We start from the raw sequence: 20,478 nt of genomic DNA on the forward strand, positions 1-20,478 counted from the left end.
ATGACCTCCTGAGGTCCCTTCCAACCCTGATATTCTATGATTCTATGGTTGTTTGTCCTATTATAGGGCCTGAGCACCATCATGAATATTCATGCTTATGCTCAGCCTTCCATGCCCAAATATAGCTTCCTCACCCCCATCATATTAGGGTACACTTATCCTATAAGTTAGCATATTAATTAAAACATATTAAATGCCATTTAACTCATTATCATATCAGTCACTTCTTGCTCAAGCTACATTTCGGTTATCACTTCCATATTCCTGTGGTTGCCATTTACCGTTAGGTTTCAACTCCTACCTTTGAGCAAGCCATTCCTAGTTCCCCAAAACCTAAGGGGTAACAGTCAGACCATTTATCTATGCCAAAGGTCGCAGGCCTACTATACTTGACTACACTTATGCTAACTTGCTTAAGGTAATGTCTTTCCAGATACAGAGCTGTAGGTTCCTTGCATTACAGCTGATGTAGTGAAGGCAAGCCACCCCTCTGGGCTACACAGACTGGATCCAATCTGCGGTCCATCTCACACGGTGTCCTGTCTCTGGCAGTGGCCAGACCAGCTGCTCCAGAAGATGCAAGAAACTCAGCAGTAGGAAGATGTGGGATCTGTCCTAAATAAAGTTTCTTGCACTAAAAATGATACTTTCAAAAAAACCCAAAACTGTTCTGTTTGTACAGTGCCTAGCACAATGGGGTCCATGACTATACCTCCTAAGTGCTACAGTAATATAAACAACAAATAATAATCAATTGAGTGTTAGCGGTTCATGCTGCAGAGGAGAAAGCATGATCTGCTTCTAAATAAAATAAGCCAGTGTTGCCCAAACTGGGCCATAATAGGTCTGTCTGGATAAAAGAAGCCACCAAAAGAGGGAGAAGCAAACTGACAGTTTGTGTTTCAAGATTTCCACTAATCTCAATATTCTAATCTGCTTGGAGTAAGTGAATAATTTAATTACCGATTTACTGACTGAACCCCAAACCCTGGGTGGGAACAGAGAAAGGCATATTATTTCTCTGTGCCATAATAGGATTTTTTTCATTTTAAATGGTTAGATAATTATATTATCACTTAGCTCAGACAAGGGCAATGTTTCCAAAGAGGAGCTCACTCCAATGCAATAACAGAAGGAACAACAAATTCTGGAATGAGATTGGCCAGTGACTGGCAATATTACTACATATTTTTCTTTGAAAATTCCACATGATGGATGAGCGAACATCTATTGTCTTGTGAGTTATTGTTGGCAAAGAGGAGGCTGAGTATGAAGGCCTGGGGTTCAGCAAACTATGAGGAGAAAATAGGAAGGGATGGCAACAAAGAAAGGAGTTCCCCAAAAAGTTCTCAGACAAGATCACTAGGCTAGTCCCAACCTTCCTAGAAACAACCCAATTAGGATACAGAATGGATACTGAGAGAGCCAAGGGAAGCAGATGTTGGAATTGTGTGACGAACAAAAAACAAAAAGGTTAAGAACATAAGAACGGCCGTACCGGGTCAGACCAAAGGTCCATCTAGCCCAGTATCCTGTCTACCGACAGTGGCCAATGCCAGGTGCCCCAGAGGGAGTGAACCTAACAGGCAATGATCAAGTGATCTCTCTCCTGCCATCTGACAAACGGAGGCTAGGGACACCATTCCTTACCCATCCTAGCTAATAGCCATTAATGGACTTAACCACCATGAATTTATCTTTTAAATGCTGTTATAGTCCTAGCCTTCAGAACCTCCTCAGGTAAGGAGTTCCACAAGTTGACTGTGCGCTGCGTGAAGGAGAACTTCCTTTTATTTGTTTTAAACATGCTGCCCATTAATTTCATTTGGTGACCCCTAGTTCTTGTATTATGAGAATAAGTAAATAACTTTTCCTTATCCACTTTCTCCACATCACTCATGATTTTATATACCTCTATCATATCCCCCCTTAGTCTCCTCTTTTCTAAACTGAAGAGTCCTAGCCTCTTTAATCTCTCCTCATATGGGACCCGTTCCAAACCCCTAATCATTTTAGTTGCCCTTTTCTGAACCTCTTCTAGTGCCAGTGTATCTTTTTTGAGATGAGGAGACCACATCTGTACGCAGTATTCGAGATGTGGACGTACCATTGATTTATATAAGGGCAATAATATATTCTCAGTTACATTTGCATCAATTGCAAACTTCTTTCCTTTCTGGAGGAAGAGGTTTTAGGACTCAAAAAGTGACTGTGAGAAACTCGATGAAGCAGAGAGGCAGGAAACATCAGAAAAAGCAGCTTATGACAACGACTGAGATAGTTATGGAGGAGCAAAAGAATGTGGCAACTAGCAAGAGGAGCAGAAGGGAAACATGTATCAAACTTTTCAGCCAGCCTGCTGGCCAACAAGGAGTATTTCTGCCTGGAAGGAAAAGGCAGTGACTAAGAGCAGGCCAGTGGCTTGACCAGAAGCAAGAAGTAACATGAAGCCTTCACAAGAAGAGAAAATAGAGAAGTGTAACACAGGCCCATTGGCATCAACTGGCAAAGGGTTCACTATTCTTTACAAGCATCTCCTGTCTCAGACCTGACAAACTCACTACAGCTAATACACCACTTTCATGGTATTTATCCATAAAGGTAGCAATGTGAAGTCTCTACTGGAAGCATGTAACTTAATCAATACTAATTATCATTGAAAGATATGTTTACAGGTAATATTTAAGGTAACTTTGCCTTATCCAATGAAAACTATGCCTTATGGTCTTGGAGTGAAAGTAAGTCACCAAGGAACGATATGCCTCAGTGATGGCCCTTTCAAGTGGTAGGGAGTTGTCAACCCTCCCTGGCTAGCCAATAATATAATGTATTGCTCAATTGTCCATTGTTGCAACAACACAGAAATGTCAATGGAAAACCATCAAAGGTAAGCTATAAACATCAAAACCACTTGGAGGTAAAAAGGAACATTATATCAGATAGGGATCACCCTATCGGTTAAAAAGACAAAAGAGTATCACAGATTGGAAACAGACATTCTGCATCCATTCACTAAGGAGACATCTTGTTGAGCATGACTGTTTCATGAAAGAATGGATCCTGGTTCCTGGGAAGCCAGCCAGCTCTGCAACACACTGAACCGGGGTGAAAAACCTACTTTATTAGATAGGAAAGGCAACTATTAATAAGTGCAGGCCCTAGTTTGCCTTTTACGGTTTTATTTTATATTATAACCATCTGTTTCCATCACTCTCTCGTTTCTAATGGGGAACCTCTATTTTTTCTTAAATAAACTCTCATTTTATTATAAGTGCTCAGAAGTGCTGAGCACAATACAGGAGGAGTGATTTAAGATAACACAAGTAAATTGGGGTACACTGTTCCTTTGGGAGCAGAGGATCCAGGATTTCTGTGAGTAGCCAGTGTCAGGGGCTGCATATCACAGGGGAACACTTCAAGCGGATTTGTTTGCACCTATTGTTAACTTGCAAAATAAAGACAAGGCTGGCATAGTCCCGGGGAGAGTGCTTGAGTGACTGAAAGGCTGGTGGTGTTAGGGAGCTAACACCCAGCTATCAGAGAGGCAAGACTCTCAAGCTAGAGGCAGGAGGTAATAAGGTAACAGCCCTGGGTACCCCAAGGACCATCACAGTAAGCAATCCTGATCATTGACTCCACAGTGAGGAACATGGGTAAATATCTCTGTGGCCCAAATAAAGAGAACAGGAGTCTGCCATCCAGGGCTAGCCATATCACAGTAAGGGTGAGAAGTCCCAAAGAATGCTGAGAATGTCCCGCCATTTGGGAACAAATACTACCGAGTAAAGGAAAACTGGCTCAAGTCAAACCACTACAAGGACCTGGGAAAAGAACGGTCAATGAGGCCCATGCATGTAATTTACTCAGCCTCCTAGTGTTAAGCAAGAAAGAAGACCAATACCGGAGGTCAGCCATGGATGCATCAATAATACTGATGACTCATTTGCAAACCCTGGTGGGGTGGAAGGAACCTCACTGGAAGAGGAGCTGACCACTTTCCCTAAGGGCTCGTGCAAAGCTCAGCAAAGCTCTGTTTAGTCACCATTCCTACTAGAACGTTCTACAGGATGTTAGACAGGAAATAACTTTTTAATGATAACCACTGTTAGCTGGAGTGTGTTTGCACATGCAAAGTTTTTTTCAGAATTAATTTTAAAAGCTTTTCACTTCATTTTTAAAGACCTCAATTCACTACCTGTAAGTGTAGACTTAACATTTACTGATATCTGATTCTTTTTCTGATAATTCTGTCTTCCAATCTAGTTGTTTCTAAGATGTATTATGATATCCAGGAGTCACCCATCTGCCTAAACCCCAGGTCAGGTTTCTGAGTTCCCCGCTCCTCTACCAAGCGCTGACACCACTCTCCAAAGCAGAGTAGTTTCTTGAACATCCAGTTCGGCATTAGGGGTGTGATCCACCAAGAGCATCCATACAAAGCACCACATAAATCCCATATAAGCCCTTAATGCAAGGCTCTCAAGTTGTCCTCTGCACTGGGGTCCATTTCTCCCTAGAGGTCAAATACCAACTGCACTTAGAGGAGGGGAACACAGAAAAGCATATGCAGCTCTTGGCAGGCAGATGGAAAAGAAATTCTTCCTTCAAACAGTTTACAGATTTGGTTGTGTGTCATATTTAAGCCTGCACATATCCCAATATCCAACTGAGATCTTAAAAATCTTCCTAAATTTAATTTTCAAAAGCTTTTCAGTTGCCCTTCAATAGAACAGGACTATACAAACCAATGTATTCCTGAGTCAAAGAGATAAAATCACCCAACTCCCTCACAGCTCCGGTTGCAAGCCCACACCTTGCCTTGGATTGAGGGCTCCATGCGGTCTGCTGGCTTCCTTCCGACGCCATTCATTTGATGGTTTTCTGAATCACAGCTGGGCACCGAAATACACTGTGCCAATTATTCTTGGACATGTACAAAAGGTCATATTTAGATGCCACTTAACTTCAGTCCATGGAAAAAGTGAATTATACACAGATCTACACTAAATGAGATCTGAGCAACAGACAACTTGTGCCACATCTCTCATTTTATGTACATTTTTGGTTTCATCTCACTCCACCTGCCCCCAAGAAGAAACAAAACACATTAATATCTTATCATAATAGTTATATGTATCCTGCTCAAACCCGGTCTCCAGTGATTACAGCCTACCTACCTCAGTTCCCCCTGCAGTTTCATAGAATCATAGAATATCAGGGTTGGAAGGGACCTCAGGAGGTCATCTAGTCCAACCCCCTGCTCAAAGCAGGACCAATCCCCAGTCAGATTTTTGCCCCAGATCCCTAAATGGCCCCCTCAAGGATTGAACTCACAACCCTGGGTTTAGCGGGCCAATGCTCAAACTACTGAGCTATCCCTCCCTCCTAGTTTTCAACAGCATACTACATATGAGGGGCATAGCCATGAGTGGGCCTGGGTGAGCCACCGCCCACCCAATTAGCACGCAGGCCCACCCAAATTTGAGCCTGAGGGGACGTCAAAGTGTACATGAGCTTACTCAATGAGAGCTAGCACATGAAAACAGAATGTAGCGGTGGGGGTGGGAGCCTCGCCACAGAGTACATCCCATCAGAGATACCAGGTACATATTCAAGGCGGATACTCCCTCCTGCTGCGCATGCTGCCGCAGCTACGGATTCATTTTTAGGCATTAGATAAAGCGGAGCTAGCATGGGTACATCTGCACAAGCTGGGAATCACATCCTCAGTTCAAATGTAAATGTATGCCTACACTGGAGCTAGGAGCAGGGTACTCAGGCAGCGAGCCCGAGCTGCTGCCAGTGCTACTCTTAGCTACCCTGTTATTTTCAGCCTGCAGAATTAGTGTGTGTCTATTCCAGCTGGAAAACCGAAGCATGCTCTCAAATGCAGTGTAGACATGCCCCAGGGCTCCCATCCCATCCCAGTGCCAGACTCCCCACCTTGGCAGATGTGCCTGCCTGGGCTTGTGGGCAGCTCCAGAGTGCAGCTGGTGGGAAAGATGCAGAGCAAGGTCAAGAAAGAGAGTGTCCAACTTCAGTGACCTGGACAGATCCTATGACCAGCTCATGGATGAGAAGGTTCAGCATCCACTTAGCAGCAAAGTGCAGGGCACAGTCCAGCTAGGGCTTTGGTCTTCCATGCCCCAGGGACAAATCATTGCTCATCCACTGTAACCTGGGGCCCACCCAAATGTCCACTTCTAGCTACACGCCAACTGCATCTGGAGTCCCTTTTGGACCTTAACTATTGTATATGATGGCTGTGTGCTATCAAACAACTTCTCTGCTTCAGTGGTAGATGACATGACCTGTGTGTATAATTTGCATTTCAAGTTAGGGACCCATTGACTTAAATGGTGCTCCATGTATGCAGAGGCAGTTGCAGGATCAGGCCTACGTTTGTAAAGTGCCTTGGGGGATGTCAGAATCAGAGGCATTGTGTACCATTTTCTGTGTAACTCCTGGATAAAAGCTACATCAGTGTGAGTGTATGGTTGAGAATACATACCAGCAACTTAAGGATAAAACCCAGTATAGGTATTGTAATTACCCCCAAAACAAGCAGAGTCAAGGTTAATTTAAAAGAAATCCAAACATGTTAAGATCTGGAAATGCACAGTTAAGGTACCCAAGCAACCTCAACTCTGCCCCATAGTGATTCTTCTTTTTTCTTCATGATATCATAAACCATAAGCTGATCTCAGGGCAGCTTAGCTTACTCCCATTGGGTGCCTATTTTAAAAGAGGGCATCTGAAAATGAGGACATGTGTAACCTCAGTCTTATCTGAGACTATAGGAGATGGTAACCATTTTCAAAAAAGACAGGTCTTTATGGAATTCTTTTTAGAGAACATTTTTCTTCAAACCATGTTGAAATAAACTTTCAGTTATGAAGAACAATGGCAAAAAATTACCATTAATCCTTAAAAAAAAGTTTTCAAATATAGCCAATACACAAGATTCCAGCAAGTTTCTGCTACATAGGAGTTTGAAGAGCCTGCATTATTCCATTATTAAGATAATTCAGGACCAAAAAAAATCTTGATACTGAGTGCTACGTTTTAAAGGACCCATTTTTACTTCATTGTAATTGAAACTAATTTAATTGCAAAGCTCTGCTCATCCTATGCAACCATGATTAGCCCTTCTATTACATGCATAAGTGTCACATCTCCTATCAGTATAAAGTTTGGGGCATTTCTTCATGTAACTACTATTTCAGCTATGTAACTTATTGAAGAAGAAGGGTTGTTTTGATCACCCTGTAATTTTCAAATTCTACCTGTCTTAGGGTTGCCAATAGTGGTCATCCCCATAGTAGGAGAGCACTGCACAGGTTGATTACATCTGGAACACAAGGGTCAACACAGTGGGCTTAGTGGAGTCTTCTGCTCGTCTCTCACTGCATTCTAAGTTCTTATTGGGAGATTTTTTTCCTTCCTTCTCTTCCCTATTCTAGTCATGGTGCATTCTGCAGCATACTCTAAAGGCAGTTGCCAGACTTCAGATCAGCTTACTTCTTACTTGCTCATTCTTACAAGTGATCCTCCTCATCAAGATCATCAACTCCAGCTCTCACACGTTTTGTCCAGAGTTTTGCAACTGCAATGTCCTAGAGGAAAGCAGTTATCTAGGAGATATGGTCACTAATGTACCTGGGTCCTGACCTACTGATGGCTTGAAGTCAGTGACCAGAGGCTTGAACTGATAATGGAAGTGAACTGGATGCCAGTGGAGGATGCAGGGGTAATAAATTACTTTTCAAAAAATGAGTTTTCATGCAGGAGACTGCTGTCAGACCGACAGCCTTGAATGCTCACAGTCTCTATCTAATCACAGAACAGGTACAGCAGGATTTCACTCACACACTGTCCCACCAGCATGCCTCTGTTGAGCCTGTAGGGTAGCCACAAAGGGTGAAAGCAAACAGTTTATTATCCATAGCCCAATCTGCCTTTGGCCTCTCTATTAAGAGTACCAGCAAGTACCAATTACTACAACTGCGAAGTGCTTCTGTGACATCCACAACAAGCTGGGCTGACACCACCAACCCATTTCCCAGAGGGCAGATAGTCTCCAAGACAAATGAAGTACTAAATATTCTATAGCAAGCTCTACAGCAAAAATTAGAAGATACTAACTTGAGACTATTAATCTGGCCAGGTATATGGTCTTAACAGACACTACACGTATAACCCACAGCTGCGGTCATAACCACAGTGTCACAAATTCCATTCTTTATAAGTCACTCTCCATTCTGGTTGAAGAGGTGGAAGTACCAGTTCTTTCAAAGTCTCCAGCTAAGAGCAATATTCAGTTAAAAGGGAAATAAAGTCGCCTGGCATTTGTTTCACCAAGCCCATGTGGGCAGCCTGGAAACTAGCCATTTTCTCTGCTATGAGTCAGGCCCTATGTTTTGAGCACAGTTGAAGTCACCTGGCAGGTTCACTCTTTAAATTATAGATTAGGAGAGAGGCTATTGTTTTAAACACACTAATTAACGGGTATAATTAGACTAGATAGCCTCTATCAGACATCATGAGAACAATGGGTGCATTCAACTTCCAGGCTATTATAACTATTTGAAACATTGAAACCGACTTTTGTTTTGCCTTGAAAGCAAAATGATAGGGCACGTTAAGAGTCCCAAAAGAGAAGTCAATGCCGCTCTGCAGAGCTAAATTAAGCCCTCCATAAATAATAGTGCACAAGGCTACAAGGCCTGAACTATTCAAATGAGCTTTCTTTCTCTCCATCTTTCAGACACTGCGGTGTTACAATGTGCATTAATTTTAGAGCCCAGAATGTCTAAGGCCCAGCTATAGTTTGCGATATCATAGAAGATCAGGGTTGGAAGGGACCTCAGGAGGTCATCTAGTCCAACCCCCTGCTCAAAACAGGAACAATCCCCAGACAGATTTTTACCCCAGTTCCCTAAATGGGGATTGAGCTCACAATCCTGGGTTTAGCAGGCCAATGCTCAAACCACTGAGCTATCCCTACCCCTATGCTGTGCTAGACTGCAAGAGCTCACTTGATGATTAGCTGCTCAACTGAATTATTTCCTGCCTTTGAGCTATGCCATTTGCACCCCAAGTTTGACCCCCAGTTACGGTGTTTTTTAAACAAATGGCACAGATAACTGGATTGCTCCTGCTATTAGTTCTTGGAATTGAAGTATCCAGGACAGTGCCAGTCCTCCACAGTTGAGGGCTCTTGCAGTTTCTGTCAATCTGCCAGAGCTTGGCACCTTCATGGCACCACTTACCTATTCATTCAGGCTTTTAGCTAGCCACTTGCCACTGCAGCAAGGGGACTCTACTGCCTTTTATGAAGCTACGCAAGTGGATGACTCATTTATTTGAATGGATCCATTTGTAAATCAAGTGAGAGATGTTCAGGTACCACAGCAGCAGGGCTATAAACTCAGCAAGCCCTGAAAACTCTGACTCAAGGAAGGACTTTGTATGCTAAACAAAATAGTAGCTCTGGAGGTTCTCTTTTGCTCTTGGAGACACAGAAGCAGAACACAAAAGCTTATGTAATGTTGTCCCGCACCGAGCACAATGGGGGCCCCATAAATTGTTACACGAATACATAATTTAGATTTTCAGCCACAAATATAAACCTTTAAACATCAGGATATTAAAATGTTAAGCCCCAGAACAAAGTTAGCTCAGGCATGTTGGACACAGCTTGTACTAGTGCCCTTTTTTTAAATGTGCATCTTAATGTATTCAGGGTTCAACACATATCACTAAAATGAAAGGCTCTGCAGTGTGCTCCAGTTACTGTCATTTCAAGAACCTCAGTTTCCAATCTTATACCATGATCAGTTTTTACATATTAATATTCATATATCAGGTAACATTTCAAGAAGTCTATACACTGCCAAAAGCCATCTGCTCCACTGGCAGCCTCCTCTCTTTATATGAGCACAAAAGGCTGCACGCAAGCATCAGGGCCGGATTAACTTTTTGTGGGCCGGGCGCCAAACATATTTGTGGGCCCCCATTGGGGAAATGGGGCATGTGATGGGGGGCGGTCCGCAGAGCGAGGGGCCGGTTGGGGGCAATGAGACGCAGCACAGCAGGAGTGGCCCCACTCAGCCCAGCACAAGGGCACTATTTACAAACCCCAAACTGTTAGACACATACTGGCCTGCCCAGCCCTGCGGTGCCAGCGTGCCCCTTCCACACTGCCCCCTGCCCAGTGCCTTGCTCTTATGCCAGTGCCCCCTCACTCAGAGACTTCCCCCACAGATCCCTATGCCCAGCACCCCCTGCCTAGAGACCCCTCCCGCTGACATCCCACCACAACTACACAGCACCCTGCACACCATACCCCCTGCCCAGCTCCCCCACCCACAGATCCCCTACTGTCCAGCACCCCCTTCACAGTCCCACCATCACAGCTGTATAGTGCCCCATATTCCTGAGGGAATTCTGCATCAAATTCTGTGCATAATATTTTAAAATTCTGATTTTTTTTTATAATAAATAAATGTGGAAGCTCCACCATGGCAGTGGGGAGCACAGGCCACTGGCTGCATGGAGGTGGGAGATCACCCTGCAGCCTCCCCTACCCCCCTGGGACAGGGACTTGACAGTGAGACTGAACCTGACCCTGACACAGCACAAGGGCCAGGCCTGCCACAGAAACACCCTGGGGTGCACCTCACCCTCCCTGATTGAATTAACCTCGTTATCTCCATACTGATTTATACCTGCCTCTGGAGATTTCCCTTACTTGCATCTGAAGAAGTGAGGTTCTTACCCACGAAAGCTTATGCTCCCAATACTTCTGTTAGTCTTAAAGGTGCCACAGGACCCTCTGTTGCTTTTTACAGATTCAGACTAACACGGCTACCCCTCTGATACTTGTTGCAATTGAGTATCACACTGCCACCTATAGGCAGTCTGAGGAGGACTGTCAACATGGGTTGTTGACAACAAAAAGTGTAAGATTAGATAAAAATGAGAAGTTGTTTCTCACTTACCTGCAGTAAAAACCTTTGTGATTTCTACCAGTAAGGTACACAACTGCAACTTCAAAGGCAAAAATAAACTCAAATGGCCGACAGTTACGCATTAAGCATTACAGATGTACAGTTACATCTATTTCAATCCTGCTTTCAACTTTAACAGGCTGAGGAATAGAAGAACTCCCACTCAACCAGTCCATTTCCCTTCTAAAGAGTTTGCAGTACATCAGGGAGGGGATTTACTTTTTACTGATTGTGCAGAATGGGATGAAAGGCACAGCAAGGTCATTTCTCCTTTAATAACTTACATCGAGTTTCATCAATGTTAAAAGGTCTTTCTTAGCAGCTTCGAAGATGGCATCAACTTGTTTGCCGGCACAGGAATCTGGCGCAGCTAAGTCACCCTCTATGTAATGGAAAACCGCAGAGGGAGTTTCTGTCACGGTCACAGTCTTCTTCAATATAGACTTTAAAAAAGCAGAGATGCCAAATGTTATTTTTCATGCTATAATTAGCATCTACCTGGGAAAAAGAAATTGTATTATCATCTATGTTCTCCAGCCTACCACAACTGGTGACCTAGAAATACGTAGGAGTTTTTAAAACAAAAAAAACTCAACTGCTCACTAAATTAATCATCCTTGTGTTTCCCTAGACAGCCGGTCGTTCTAATGCAATAACAGGTTTATTCATCTGGCCTCCCAGAAGCCTGGAAAAGAGAAATAAGATTTCTATCTTTTAAATTTCTCCTTCCCACCCCCCCAAGTATCTCACAAATTAGGCAGCTGCTGCTATGATGGAATTAAGATTTAATTAAAACAGTAAGACATGCAATTACACATGACAACGGGAGTAACGAATCCAGAGAGATAAATGTCTGTGGAGTCTGGAGAAATCTCTCTGAGAAAATTCCAAACCTCACCAAGGACACGAGGGTAAAACTACTTCTTCATCACAGTTCTCAGAAAGCAGGATCCTGCATAGATTGAGTCTCAGAGGATCTAGCACATACTAGTCAAATACAGGAGCGCTTACACAAAAATCCCAGAGGCTTCTGGCACAAACATACTCCACTCTGATCAGAGACCAGCCTGCTAAGTCACCTATATTGTGTGGGTAACTCCCAGAAACTCAGGCCTTCCCCTTTTCAGTCTCCAAAACACCATCATCACCTGCACTGCAAAGTGTTTTTGAGATTGGTTTCTTCGTTTAATCTGGCCTGAAACCCAAATGCAGAAGGAGGCGGGGATGGCCACAGCCAGATGCAGACCTAGATTCTAGTGGTTCTTAACCGGGGGGTGCGTGCACCCCCCGGGGGTGCGAGATGCCCTTTCTGGGCAGATTTTTTTAGAAGGTAAATCATCGAAAACACAAATTAAGCACAGGCATGTAAGTACAACTACTTTGTTTCATCAAACCTATGTACTTATTATTATACATTTTTAACGATTACTGTAATATACAAACAAAAAATATATCTAGGTTTAAAGAACTGACCTACTTCAACGATTTTTGATAAGGGGTGCGAGAACATATTTTGAGAACCAAAGGGGTGCAGGCTGCAGTAAAGGTTAAGACCACTTCTAGGTCCTAGATGATCCCTGACTACCAGCTTCTTCTGTGAGGAGCACCTCCTCTCCCAGTTCTGCTCACCTCCCTTACATAGAACCACCACTGCAGCCTCCAGAGTAGGAGGAACCTTTACCAAATACCAATAGTTTCTCCAATACTTTTACCAAAATTTCAGTTCAAACTTTAATTTGAAAAGATGTATAGTCAGTCAGCTGTATACTTTTGTTCTGAATTGAAACCTGCAGCTCATGCTCTCACCTGGGCTTTTTAAAAAGTTAAAAACAGACAAGTCTTGGAAACAGAAAAGCAGATGAGCAAATTTTATGAGTCACAGGACTGAAAACCCAGTCGAAATCTCACAGGCTGCATGTGGCTTTTGAACTCCTGTTGCTGTGAACCAGTTTTGACAGATAAAACATGATCTGGTAGAAGATTCATCCATTAGAGTAATCCCTTTTGATATGCGGGTAACATCCAAGCTAAAATAGCTACAGCATATGCACTATTACTTGTCAAAGCAGTCTCATATGGACTTTTATCCCATGCCTCAGTACCAGAGTCCTTGTTGGGACTAATGAGCCAAAAGAGCCATTAAACTCTATTGAGTAATTACAAGTTTTAAATACACTTACACAAGACAACTGATCTGCTTCTGCAAACGTCTGGCTTTACATGAAGACTGGATGCTGACACAACCCTCATGGAGAGGGCCAGAGCTCCATCCACATATGTATAAGTGCATGGTTGCAGAATATTTTATGTGACCATGCAATCCGTAAGCACAATCGAATTCCTTATTCAGGTGCATGAGGAGGAACCACATTAAGGGGGAAGGAGGGAAGTGTATCTCTGACATCATGCAGAGAATATCTACCTTGCTCACAACAGGACTGGTCGGAGCTTCATCTGGTGTGAAATGCACCCTGGCTCTCTCGTACGCCATATCCAAGTCTGATTTAGTGCCACTGGAGCTACCTGCAAAAACAAGGAAAGAGGGTTTTTTTTCAAAGCAGTCCCACCACCATGGCTTGGTTAGCCTTCCCTATAGCACCTTGGTCAGTCTTCTCAAGTACGGCAGACACCATATACATCCATAGGCCACTTTTCTTTTTTTATTCTTAAAGTTAAGAATTGCACAGACAGCAAAGAAAATGCAGCCTGATGTTGCAATGTAGCTGGATCATCTTGCAGCTTCTAGAAATTAATATATCCACAAGGGCTGCTATGGGAAGGCTTCACAGACAGCAAGACAAGGAAAATAGCATTAACTTTCTACTCTCTCTGTCAATTTTGCCTTTACTAGAGCAGCATTTTCTCACCAGGCTATCTGGTTCTAGCCTTCTGCACAGACTGTGTGGTTCCATAACAGAACAGTTAAAGTGACCTGCAAAACAACCGCCAGAAATTGACATGTGGAGAGAACTTCATTTAATTTTTTTATCATTCTGAGCAATTGAAGACAACATTTTAAAAAATATATATATATTATTTTATTTCTGAGGGTAAGGAGCTATGTGAAAGCTTGGACTGCCCCCAAGTCCATAATGGTCTCCCATCGTGCTGAGGAACTCCAGCCCGTCCAAGGCAGGGGCATGGGTTATCTCCCCTTTCTCTCTGGCACATCTTTTCCATCTCTTTCATTCTGCCTCTAACAATGAAGCAAACTTGGCGGTTCTGGAAGCCACCAAGCTCCAATGGGGCCATATGGTATTCAGTTATTAACCCCCATGAAAGTCTAGTATTAGCTACCCCAAAAACAGTCACTCCAGCAAAACTTCCATAAGAGCATTAGAAGAGCACCTCAAAGAGAACACGGTCACCTACATGCTTGTGTTATGCCACCAGCTGAACTGCATACATTAAGGCTCTGATCCTGCAAAGCATTTAAACTCATGCGTAAAGCAAAGCACGTGCTTAAGTGCTTTGCCAGACAAGGCCTAAAAAAGGAATCCAGCAATGTGGCACATCTTATCACACAGCCATGAGAAGCATCTCATACTTGGCTCTTTCTATTAAAATCATAAAGCGCAAAGAAAAGGCAGCCCATGGATGAAAGTACTACTCTACTACAATTCTACAAGTCACGTCTTCCCACAACCCTTTTTTGTGCCTGGGAACACCCCCTCTCTTAAATTAAACCATCTTGCTGCCAAAGTGGGAATCAGAAAGGATGTAGCAAGCAAATGTTACCTAGAAAACTTAAAGCAAAGGAACAGAAGGACATAGGCAACTGAGTGGAGCTTCATCCTTATTGGTCAATACTTGCTCACTGCTGACCCACACAGTTCTGGTATGAAAGTCACTGTGCAAGTGTCAGGATACGGGCACACTTCTGACAATATCTCACTGCTTCTCCCTTCCTGAACACTAATTCACAAGAGCAAAGCCATCACTTACAACCATGCAGCCTCGCTCCAGTCAGTAGGATTGCACTTCTGTACAACACATAGTTTGTTTTGAGGAAGGAAAATCTAGTCTTCATTTTGTCTCCCGCAAGCAGAGAGTTGCTATTTTACTTTCACAATTGCTTATTCTATAAAACATTTAGAATAAGGACACGAGTTACTGAAAAGTGATGATAATACTTTGTACTTTGTCAGCTCCATCCATCATGGGATCTCAAGTGGTTCACCTGTTTCTGTTGTCCTTAAATCCAGATCCTCTATATGACATACTTGCCTGTCTGTTCTCTGGAGAGGATTAATGCAATGTGAATCTGACTTTCAACAACAGTTTGGAGGGGTGATACACATGTGTCAATCCATTTTGCTATGTTCTTTGTACATGACCTAATTTGAGAATTGGGAGCAGAGTATGCTCTGCACCCCAGAAATACAGGGAACTGGGGTAGTGGAAAGAAAAATGGTTTTCACAGATTTGGCTGCTTCTAAAGTTATTCCCACAGATTGCTGAGACCTTGTCAATTCTCACCAGCTAAGCAAGATAAAGGATGGTGGGAAACCCTTTGTGTGATACTGATCATCTAATAGGCACCAGTCTTTTCTCTGAATCACCAATTGACATCCCAACATGGTCTGAGTGGTCAATATGCTGCTGGGATAAAATGTAAAATCCAAGGTCTTGATCACTCGTCATTATTAAAGATCTCATGGCACTTTTTGTGTGAGTAAAGCAATGACAGTAGCCACAGTACCACGGGCAAAGAGCAACTACACTTATTACATTCTGCCTCACTCAGTTTCCAGTCACTGTCTAGAGTTCCTCTTCTCCAATTCCATCCTAGACCCTCTCTAAACTGGCTTCTGTTCCTGCACTCAACTGAAACCGCTCTCAAAGTCTCCAATGACCTCGCAGCCAACTCTCAGAACCAGTAATCCATCCTCATCCTCCTTGACCTTTCAGATGTCTTAGACACAGTCGACCATTCTCCTGTCCTTGAAATCTTGCCCCCCCTTGGCTTCTATGACTCTGTTCTCTCTTGATTCTCCTCCTAACTCCCTAATCACTCCTTCAGCATATGCTTCAGAGGATCTTTCTCATCCCTCCCTCCAGCTTTCTGTGGTGGTTCCATAGGACCATAGGATCCTCTTATACTCTACAGCTTATCTCTTGGTAATCTCATCCCCAAACAAATTCAACTACCATCTTTATGCAAATGACTCACAGATCTACCTGTCTACTCCAGACCGGTCTCCTTCTGTCCACATTAAAATCTCAGTCTGTCTCTGACATCTCCTCATGCCTGGCTAGCTGTCAGCTCAACCTCAACATGGCTAAAAACACAGTTCTTAATTTTCTCTCTCCCCTCCCCCAAAAATAAATTCACCCCCCTTCCCCACCTCTTTTCTTGATCCCTGTGGAGCGCACCACCATCCTCAGGCCTGTAATCTGGGTCTCCTCTTTGACTCAGACCTCTCTGTAGGTCCTCACATCCAAGCTATGCCTATGTCTTACAGATTCTTTTTGCATAACATCTTTAAAATACAGCCTTTCCTATCCATCTGCGCAGCTAAAACTCTCTCCAGGCTCTCATCATCTTGCATCTTGATTACTGCAACATCCTTTTCTCTGGTCTTCACAAATACAATTTTGCCTCGCTCATATCCATTGAGAATGCTACTGCAAAGATCATTTTCCAAGCTCATGTTACCGTTTTCTTTGCATCCCTTCACTAGCTCCCTCTTGTCTATTGTATCAAACATAAGCTACTTGTCATCTTCCCAACCTGTCCCCACCCTACCTATCATCTCTCATCCGCCCACGGATTACATTTCTCTAGTGCCTTGTTTTGAAAATTTAAGGGCACTAATAATATGCTGCACGGCTAGACTGACTGTTCTCACTGGTCTACTGGGATTTTGCACAAGATAAATACTGCATTCTGAAACGCAGCTAAGTATTCTTTTGATTTGCCACAGAATTTCATTTTGATAGTATATTTTACAGAGCACAGTGAAAAGCCAACTAAGACAGAATCATAGGGAAATGAACCCAGGTCCTGTATAAAGTGCTTTTAAATATTTTCCCTTCACTCATTCCCATAATGCAGCAGAGAAAGTCCATGCCATATAAAGTGACAGTGGATGCTCTCTGAGAAAAGAGCTCTTATTTTCTCTGCAGACAAATATTAGAGTGTTATTTCAGATCAATAAGGGTGTGGAACAAAGGGAAGTGGGTTACCTTACATCATCCCCCTCCATAATAATTAGATATTTTGTATTTCCTGCAATTTTCCCCAGCCCCTGCTCACCAAGAGCCTCTGCTGATCCAGAAGAGGATGTCAAAGAAACTCTTCTTTTGAGAAGGTTCTCAGAATTCTCTGTACCTGAAGTCTTCACTGTGTCTGACATTTAAGAACAGAATAAAGGTTATCACAGATTTAAACATGTAGTACACCCCAACAAAACGAAGTACGAAGAACAGGTGCCTTCACCCACACAATGCACATACTGTGCAATGTCTAAACATATCACCTTAGGATTTGATTTTATTAACAACTAAGTCAAAAGGAAGAACAAAATTCAGCTCAAACCATCTCACCAGGCTTGGCTCCTCTGAAGGTTATTCCTTCCAGACTGCAGCATCTACACTCTAGATCCTTCCTCAATTTGGAGAGTCAATTCCACTTCCCTCATATTTGGGTGAGTTAATCAACGACCTGCCCTAGTGACAGCCCTGGATTTTAGGTATTAAACTGGAACTCAGGGAACCTGAGTTCAATTCTTGGCACAACCCTTCAGTGTAACTATGGGCAAGTCACAGTCTGCTTGGGCCTCAATTCCCCCATCTGTGAAAGGAGAACAATACCACTGCCATACCTCAGAGAGGGCACTGAGGATAAATTCAGCAATGTTTGTGTTACACTCAAATACTATAATGATGGGGGTCACAAAAGTACAGCGACAAATGGCAGAACCCCATTCAATATTACCTGCTAATTGGGCAAGCTGTTTCAGGTGCTGAAGAATATAGAAATTAAGAGGAGGTTACTCATCTGTACAGTAAAAAATGGTTACTCACCCTTTTTTGTAACTGTTGTTCTTCGAGATGTGTTGCTCATATCTATTCCAGTTAGGTGTGTGCGTGCACCGCGTGCACGGCTGTCGGAAACTTTTCCCTTGCAGCTACCTGTTGGGCCGGCTGTGGAGCACCCTGGAGTGGCACCAGTATGGCGCTCTATATACGACCCTGCCGGCCTGACCCCCCTTCAGTTCCCTCTTGCCGGCTACTCCGACAGAGGGGAAGGTGGGGGGGAATGGAATAGATATGAGCAACACATCTCAAAGAACAAGAGTTACAAAAATGGTGAGTAACCATTTTTTCTTCTTAGAGTGCTTGCTCATATCAATTCCAGATAGGTGACTTCCAAGCCTTACCGTGGAGGTGGGGTCGGAGTCAAGGTATTGCAGATAGAAGAACCACTCTGCCGAAGGCCGCTTCGTCCCGAGATTGGTGGACGATGGCATAGTGTGATATAAAGGTGTGCACTGAAGACCACGTGGCAGCCCTGCAGATTTCCTGAAGAGGTACATGGACCAGGAAGGCTGTCGACGAGGCTTGCGCCCTCGTGGAGTAAGCCGTAATAGTAGGCGGAAGAACTGTCACCAAGTCATAACAAGTGCGATGATATCCGCTGGGAAGATACTGGCAAACCTTTCATCCACTCTGCTAAAGTGACGAACAACTGGGTTGTTTTGCGGAACGGCTTAGTTCGGTCTATATAGAAGGCGAGCACCCTTCTAACGTCCAGCGAATGCAGCTACTGTGCGGTTTTGGGTAGGCATGGCTAACATGAAAGCAGGACACGACCTTGGGAAGAAAGGCCGGGTGAGGTCTAAGCTGCACATTGTCCTTATGAAAAATTGTGTATGGAGGCTCAGACGTGAGGGCCCGCAGCTCAGACACGTGTCGTGCCAAGGTGATGGCCACCAAAAAAGCAACCTTCCAAGAAAGGTAGAGGAGCGAACAGGAAGCTAACGGTTCGAAGGGAGGACCCATGAGGCGAGAAAAGACTAAATTAAAGGTCCCAGGCTGGAACAGGGGGCTTCATCGGGGGATGAATCTTTTCCAAACCTTTCACGAAATGTCCCACGATGGGGTGCGCAAACACCAAGCGCCTGGAAACACTGGGATGAAAAGCCGATATAGCCGTGAGATGGACCTTGAGAGAACCAAATGCCAGGCACTGGTCTTTCAAGTGCAGGAGATAATCCAGGATACACAGGATTGAAGCCTGGAGTGGAAGCACCTGCCTTTGGGCACACCAGATAGAAAACCTCTTCCATTTCGCTTTTTAAGTGGCTCTGGTGGATGGCTTGCAGCTCTCCAGAAGCACCTGCCTCACTGAGTCCGAACAGGCAAGTTCTGCCTGGTTCAACCACGAATCTTCCAGGCCATGAGGTGGAGCAACTGAAGGTCCAGGTGAAGGAGGCGGCCATGATTCTGCAAGATGAGGTCGGGAACGAGAGGCAGACGTACTGGGGACGGGACTGGACCGACAGGTCCATGGGGGTGGGGTACCAGCACTGGTGAGGCCAAGCTGGAGCAACCAGTATGACATCTGCCCTGTCTCTGCAGACCTTGAGAAGCACCTTGTGGATGAGTGGAAATGGTGGGAAGGCATATAGTAGTTGACCGGACCATGGAATCAGAAACACATCTGCGATCGAGCCCAGGCTGTGATCCCCGGAAGGAGCAGAAGGTTGGATACTTCCTGTTGGCCCAAGTGGCGAACAGGTCAATTTGGGGAAATCCCCAACTGAGGAAGATTGAGTGGATGATCTTCAGATGAATTGACCACTTGTGTGTAAGCAACTGTCTGCTCAGGCTGTCCGCCAGCACGTTCTGAATGCCCGGCAGGTATGAAGCTTAGAGAAGGATGGAGTGGGCAAGACAAAATTCCCACAGTAGGAGGGCTTCCTGACAGAGAGGAGACGATCGGGCTCTGCCTTGCCTGTTTATATAAAACATGGCCATGGTATTGTCCTTGAGCACTGCTACACAGTGACCTTGCAAGCGGGGCAAAAACACTTGGCACGCAAGGCAGACCGCCCTGAGCTCTTTGATGTTGATATGCAGAGCCAGTTCCTCTACTTGACATAAGCCCTGAGTTGTCAGGCTTCCGAGATGTGCTCCCCAACCCAGCGCAGATGCGTCCATTACCAGAGTCAAGGTGGGTTGGGGAGGGTGAAAAGGGACCCCGGCATTCACCATGCGGGGGTCAAGCCACCATCGCAGGGAATCGAGGGTATGCCTTGGAACGGTCAGCACCATGTCCAGACTGTCGCGGACCAGGTGATACACGGACGCAAGCCATGCTTGCAGAGGCCCAAGTCACAATCTGGCATGCAGAATACCATGTGGCCCAGCAGTCTGAGGCACTGCCTCGCCGTGGTGGTGAGAAAACTGCAAAAGCTGCTGATTATCAGTGAGAGGGCCAGACGCTGCACCTCTGGGA

The 20,478-nt window shown here is 44.3% G+C and overlaps 1 protein-coding gene across 1 annotated transcript in view; it reads right to left on the reverse strand.

The window, feature by feature from the left end:
* Positions 1-7,345: 7,345 nt before the first annotated feature.
* The window catches only part of LOC112106835 (patatin-like phospholipase domain-containing protein 7), a 132,870-nt gene continuing 119,737 nt past the window's right edge, over positions 7,346-20,478 (reverse strand). The window contains exons 13-16 of the mRNA XM_026658725.1: positions 17,272-17,364; positions 13,435-13,535; positions 11,297-11,455; positions 7,346-7,351 (exon numbers count right to left, since the gene is read on the reverse strand). Of these exons, the coding sequence (XP_026514510.1) occupies positions 7,346-7,351; positions 11,297-11,455; positions 13,435-13,535; positions 17,272-17,364 (359 nt within the window). The remainder of the gene's footprint in view (positions 7,352-11,296; positions 11,456-13,434; positions 13,536-17,271; positions 17,365-20,478) is intronic.

Source organism: Terrapene carolina, unplaced genomic scaffold, assembly GCF_002925995.2.
Source record: "Terrapene carolina triunguis isolate 2854851 unplaced genomic scaffold, T_m_triunguis-2.0 Scaffold508, whole genome shotgun sequence".
NCBI classification, from domain to species: domain Eukaryota; kingdom Metazoa; phylum Chordata; order Testudines; family Emydidae; genus Terrapene; species Terrapene triunguis.